The sequence below is a fragment of the Rhipicephalus sanguineus genome, chromosome 1 (assembly GCF_013339695.2).
Source record: "Rhipicephalus sanguineus isolate Rsan-2018 chromosome 1, BIME_Rsan_1.4, whole genome shotgun sequence".
Classification (NCBI taxonomy): Eukaryota; Metazoa; Arthropoda; class Arachnida; order Ixodida; family Ixodidae; genus Rhipicephalus; species Rhipicephalus sanguineus.
The window spans coordinates 207,342,416-207,349,454 of NC_051176.1; the positions used below are offsets into that span (position 1 = coordinate 207,342,416).

Sequence of the window (7,039 nt, forward strand, 5' to 3'; positions counted from 1 at the left end):
TCACTAGAGGGAAGCAAAACATTCGCGATAGCCATGTCCGGCCGCCCATGCGGGTCCTGAAGCTGGTGCTGCTCGTGTGGCCTGCACTGGGCGTCAGCGGCCAGGGGGCCCTCGGCGTGGCGCACATCACTTCCGAAGCACCGTACCTGCGCGACGGCGCCGTCAACTTAAGCTGCAGCATCACATACACGCAGGCGGCGCACACCGCCTGGACTATCAACGGCAGACCGCCTGACGACGCGGCTCTCGAAAGCATATTCACGGGCCGGGTAAGCAAGAACCTGTGGCAGCGCGCACATGGACTAGTGCTGCACCGCCTCGACCGGCTACCTTCGGCGTCCGGCCGCTACGAGCTTCGCTGCCAAGCTGTGGCCGACGGAAAGCTAAGCTCGGACTCGGTCTTCGTGGGTTCTCTGTTCAGCGACACCTGCCGCAGTCCGGAGCCGTGCGTGACGCGCGGCGCAGTGTGCCGCCAAGGCCGCTGCCGCTGCGAAGGCGCCCAGCCAGTGCGCCTCACGTCCCGTCACACCACGTGTCGCCACGCCGCCATGCTCGGCTGGCCGTGCAGCTTCGACGAGCAGTGTCTGCCTCGCGGCGCCTACTGCGGCTCACAGGGCACCTGCATCTGCCGGGCGCCTCTCCAGGCCGTGGCGCTCAGCTGCGTCGCCCCAAATGCCAGTCTGTGCCCGCCCTGCGTCCGCTCCACACGAGCCGCCGCCAGGACTGTAGCGCTGCAGCTACACACAATGCCGCAGCAGGAGGCGGCCGGCAGCTCCCGTGCAGCAGGCTGGATCATACTGCTGCCACCCCTGCTGCGACTGCTACGGCTGCCCAGTTAGGCCAACGCCAATATTCACCGGTGTGGCCCTTGCCGTGGGGCATTTATTACATAAGGACGCGAATAAATAAATAGGAGGAGGCTCAGTGCCAGCTGGCTCGGCAGTGGTCAGGCGGTGACAGGCCGAAGATCCCCCACGAGCTGGAGCACTTGGTCGAGCAGCGTGGCTGTAGCTGCTCCCGGGGAGTCGACCACGAACTTCGGGCTTCGGATGCGCGGCCCTCTGCGAGAACACCTTGACTTCACCGGAGCTCGAACGCACAGCTTTCTGCGCCGTGTACGACATGCGCACCGTGATACTCACGGCCGAAACATCGCACAGTGGACTGCACCTCATAAAGCCCAACAAGTTCGCTATGTAATGTGCATTCAATGCTTGCCGAACCCAAGTGTCGTAAAAACAGACGCACAAAAATGTAGTGCACTAGATGAGTGGCAATGATTGAGACAAATCAGAAGTGTCCACATGCACACATAGAAGGAAAACAGCAGTAGTGAAATAAAAAGAGCCCCATTCTTGTGCATTAGCAGGTTTCATTGCTGGACAATGATGCTATTTGGAAGCGCAAAACACGCAAGAAACACAATACACTGTAACTACATCACAGGAACTAGAGTAAACTAATGGAAAGACAGGGTAGATATAAACTGTTGAAGCTTCTACTTTAATCAGTCCTGAAAGCAAGAAATTACGATGCCATATATCATGAACCATTTATAGTGTTTCAGGTTAGAATTTACCAGTACCCTCACTAAGGGTAAATTGCCTCACCCCCCCCCCCCCCGATTTACGCCTCACTTGGCGTAAATCGGGGGTGAGTGTCAGGGGGGTCCTGACCCCCTTGTGTTCAGGCTGGGGGGGACACCCCCTTGCATTGTCCCCCCTTGAGATTTATCTTTCTAACGCCATATATTTGAATTGATTAAGAGTTAAGTATAGTGCAATCAACTTTTTTTGTTAATGCCTGTTTATTTTGTAGCGTATGTGGGCCTGTGTTCAATACCCTTCAGCTGTGTGAGACTGTTGAAATCGCAACTGCCGCTTGACCACTCTCGGAGAAGACTCAACAGAACAATGCAATTTATATGAGCTGGGAACCTATGCTCGTTTTCTCAAATTCTATTTCAAAGCATGATTTTCATAATTATATAAATAAAAATAAAAACAAAATGGCCGCTATGGCAAGATGCGAGTCCCTCCTTGAGATTTAACTGTATTTACGCCACCAATTACCCTGCATTATTAACAATTGACATAAACTACAAAGAACCTTCAACCTAGGCTGCAGACAAAAAAGCACACACATGTTCGCATGCAACATGTGCCATGTTACAGTTTCATTATGTAGGTCTTAAGCTGTGCCTTTGGCAACACAATCCCATGCATGGAAATGCGAACTTCTCAGGCACTCCTCTATATGTGACTGCTTCACCATGACTTCGTACTCCTGCACAGGATTTAGGAACTCTTATGCGGAAGCAGAAAATGCAGATGAGTACATTGCAGCTACAACTAAAAGGTAGCAGTGAATCTCAAATGCACAATATGATACACACAGATTTTGCTGGAACATTCGTATACCAAACATGTTAAAAAAAATCACAGTTTTGTCAAACAATTGCTGGGACAAAGAACTTCAACCCTTCACCTCTCTGAATGAACTGGGCTCATGTACTCAATTTTCATTTTTGCTACCAAACACAAGCTGAGTTTGACCATGCTAATAAATCAGCAATTTTCTCACATCAAAGCATTGGTGTCAAACTGGCAGTTCTTCGGTATAGTTCAGTCTGGTGACATAGTCAATCGATAAACTTGTCTATGTTCCCAGTTGTACTTTTCTTTTATTGCGATAGCAATTATATGGACAGTCTCTGCTGGATTTTGCCGTCGCCGTCGTCGCCGTCATGCACCGTATATGTATAAGTATGTATATATATATAAAAGCCCCAAAGAAAAATAATTCAGAAAAATACTTCCGAAGCGCGGAATCGAACCAGGGACCTCTTGTTCCGCAGCGAGCGGCGCTATCCACTACGCCACGAAACGCAGATCCTCCACGTAGCTAACGGCGAGCGTTATATACACACCCTTTAGCGCTGTACGGACTCGGAGACAGCAGGCGATAATAAGCGTTTCTTCATTACCAGCGAGATGGCGCTAGGAGCCCGACGGGCGCATTTAAAAGTCGTCGGCGAGCTCGCTCGCTTCTTCTTATATTTGCGCATGGGAGAAGCTTGCGCTTCCGCTGTCTGCTCGCGCGGTTTTCTCGTGGTGGGGGGAAGAGGAATGTTTCACGCTTTCACCGTGATGTCCGCGCTCATGTTACGGAGCTTACGAAAGTCACTCGATCTCAAGGGACGCCGCTAAACGAACAAACAGAAGATGAGCGCGAACTATCAAGTGTCACAGCTCGACACTTGAAGCACGCTAGTTTCCTTCGCTGCTTCGGCCGCCTTTGCAACAGAAGCGATGTTCAAACTGAGAGTATCCATTGGTGATCCTCACTTCGTATAGCATTAGTTCCTTGCTATCGCATTCATTGCTTCGCCCTTGCGGCGAAACTTCATCACTACAAAAAATAGAAATTTGGTTCAAATTGTTTTCAGTGCTGCCGAAAAAGTTTTCTTTCAAGTTTATGGTATTAATATTCTTTATATGAGTAAGCTTTTGTTGGACCCCTGTCCTTTATGAAGTAATGCATATCCAATAAGTCTGGTGCAGAAGCTGAAAGAATGACATTAGGCTATTCTATAAAGAATACGTAGCACAAGTTTTCCTGTTATTAATACATTTCTATTTACTATTTCACAATAGTTTATCTTTGAATTTCTAGTTGGCAGTCACCAAAAATATTTTACTTCTTAGGCAAACAAAATAACACAAGTGTCTACTAATATTATTACTCAAGATAGTTTTTTAATAAGAATCACTACAACCTGCCTATGGTTATCTAATGAAGAGCCATTAAACTATCCAGTACACCAGTCAGATCTAGTAGATTTATCTTGTTAAGTAACCACTTAACATAAGTCTCACACTGAAGCCCTGTATTGAAGCGTCCAAGTCTGGCACGAATTACAGGTCATCTCAAATAATGACTGGTGCAACAAGCACTGTAGCCACACCGACAACAGTTATATTTTATATGCACACAGAGGTTATTCTGAACATTAAAAACGGTGGGTTGCATGATGTTAATCTTTTTCGCATGCATCCAATACATCCTGAACATGTCAAAATGACTATAGTAGGAGTTACTGCATTTTCTTGACGGTGCAATATTAAGTAATTGTTAACATGACATCTCCAACTTTTCAATATTGTGTTAAATGAAATTCCTCAATCCCCAAGCTCCAGGAAAACGACTGGCAAGTGTGATAGCACCCAGAATACTTCACTATTAATAGGTTTCCCACATAGTAGTGTTTTATTTATTTATTTATTTTTTGTCTGCATGTATCATGTGTCATGACATCATACTGCAGACGATGGTCATGTGAGAGCAAAACATGGTGAGATTTGACACTTGCTTCAGCTTGTGACGACATCTGACATCTGCTATTCTGCTACACGTTGTACACTATAATGTAGCAGCCTAGCAAACTAGCAAGTAGGCTGAAACAGGAGCTAAAACATTGCAATGTGCTGCTCCCACATGACTACGAGTACATTCAATATAATGCCACATACTGGGAAACAAAACTGACATTTGTACAAAGAAAAACTATTAATTAGAAAAGCACAACATTTAAAGCACTCTAAGGTTTGAAAATATTTTCTCTAGAGTTTTGAAGTTAAGGACCTTCCTTTAAGAATTAAAAAAAAAGTCAAGCTTGGCATTTAAGTACTTGTAAAGTTAGCCATTGAAGTGACAATGGGCAGTGTGTCATTAATTTTCAATTTTTTCATTGTTTTGCCATGTTTGATGCAATATAAAACATTACAATGCTTGGCAGCTTAGGGGCATACCTAAATATTGACACATAATATTTCATTCGGTTGAGAAATCTTTCATAGAGCACTGACATCGCCTAGCTGCAATTTCCTGTGACATACTTAAACTCTACAGCATAAAATAACAACCAACAGATAATATGAAATGTTTTGTGTGGCCTATGCCCCCTGTTGTTTCAAGACAACCTATATAAGCATAAATCTTTAAGCCTTTAGTTTGCAGCAATTCCTAACATGCTCGCCATTAAACATGGTACCAAATTCACCATTGGATCACAAGGTGTGTCACTCATGAATATGTATTCACCCCAAAGCAACTGCATAAGCAGCCTGTGACCCATGCATTGCAGATTAAAGCTTGTTTAAATTGTGGAACAACTGGCCATGAGGAGTAGTAAGGTGTAACCACTACAGGTTCAGATGTATACTGAAAAAATTGTAGAGAAATTTCGTACAGGTTATGCTCATAGCATTGGCTACAAATTTGTCACGAAGGTTGCACATTATACAGGGTGGTTTAAAAAAGCTGCTGCAAATTTCTAAAACAAAATAGAACTTTTTTTTTCTTCAAACTGATTTACAAACCAGTGGTTATCAGGAAACAGAGCATGCTTTCTTCAGCTGAGTAGTAATATATGTATAGTGTATATATTGAGGCTTCAATTGTACCAGTGAGCTGGAAAAACAAAATTAGTACACATGAAGGGAGATGCAAAAGATTTGAACTATTGATGGGTCTGCTCACTTTTAGTAATACATAAAATGCTCATGAAGGTAATTACAAATACATAGGACAGGAGACACACACTTTAATCAACCTAGAGAACAAGCTGGCATCTACCAAAATTCGACAGCGACCTTGCTTCTCCACAAGAAAAGCAATATAATGAGACAGAGAAACGGGTCAAACACGGAGATATGATCTCTCCAAAGTTGGTCACAACATGCTTAGAAGAAGTAGTGAAACAATTAGACTGGGGCGAAGTAGGAATAAAGATTAATCGAGACTATGTTAGCAACTTATGGCTTGCAGACAACACCGTGTTTTTCAGCAATGATGGCAACGAATCCCAAAAACGATTAAAGACCTTAGCCAAAAAAGTGTTGAAGCAGGGATGAAGACATATATACATATGCAGAAAACAAAGATAACGTCAGGTGGCCTGGAAATTGTGAACAAGAAATTGCAATACGCAAACAGAACCAGAAATCTATAGCAGAGTATGTATATTCAGGTCAATTACTAACAGGGGAGCCTTCTCATGCAAAGAAAAATCACCAAAGAATAAGGATGGGCTGGAGCGCACACGACAGACATTCCCAGATCATGACAGGCAACTTACGGCTGTCCCTAAAGTGGAAAGTGTACAGTCATTGCATTCTGCCAGTACTAGCATATGAGGCTAAAACTTGGAGGATAACAAGAAACTAGAGGAGGAGTTAAACACACAGCATGCGATAGAGCGGATGACAGACGCGGTATAGGCATATCCATAAGAGAGCGATAGAGAGGATAGAAATAACATTATGAGATAGGAAGACAGTAGGGTGATCAGAGAACATATAGGGGTAGCTGATATCCTAGATTACATTAAAAGAAAAAAATGGACCTGAGCAGGTCACGTAATGCAAACAAATAACTGATGGTCTGTTAGAGTGATGGAATGGATACCAGTAGCGGCAAGTGCAGCTGAGGACGGCAGAGGGTTATGTGGGGGTGATAAAATTGGGAAATTTGCAGGCATAAAATGGAATCAGCTTGCGCATGACAGAGCAAATTGATATAGGCCTTTGTCATGCAGTGGGCATAGATATGGGCTGACGATGACAATGATACTTTAAGTTCGTGCGAGATGGCTATTGACAATGGAAGGTTTGAAGCTGCCAATGACTTGGTCCAATATCAGTATTTGAAACCTACAAAAAGTCCTAAGCCATGCAGAAAAAGGATATTTGTCACATTTTTTAAAATCAGAAAACTGACTGAGTGCCTGAGAATCTCAAGGCACCATACGCGCAACAAATGCCAGCTGGTGGAATCATAAAAAATGAATCATCTCTCTAATTGTTGGCATAGTGAAACTGGCTCGTCTATTGCTTCTATTTTTTGTTGAAAAATGAACTCACTTCCAATAACTCTATGCCATATTGCTGTTCAAGAAAGGATGCTTTCATATAAATGAAAGGAAGTACAGTGCGGTCCACTGTTAGTGGGAACACGCGATCGCTGTGGCCGGCGCCCG

The 7,039-nt window shown here is 44.3% G+C and overlaps 1 protein-coding gene across 2 annotated transcripts in view; it reads right to left on the minus strand.

Moving 5' to 3' along the window:
* Positions 1-884: 884 nt before the first annotated feature.
* LOC119406384 (alpha-tubulin N-acetyltransferase 1) overlaps positions 885-7,039 on the minus strand; it is a 57,479-nt gene continuing 51,324 nt past the window's right edge. For both annotated transcript variants that reach the window (XM_049418958.1, XM_049418954.1), the window contains exon 9: positions 885-1,061. In XM_049418958.1, the coding sequence (XP_049274915.1) occupies positions 922-1,061 (140 nt within the window). In that variant the 3' untranslated portion in view covers positions 885-921. The remainder of the gene's footprint in view (positions 1,062-7,039) is intronic.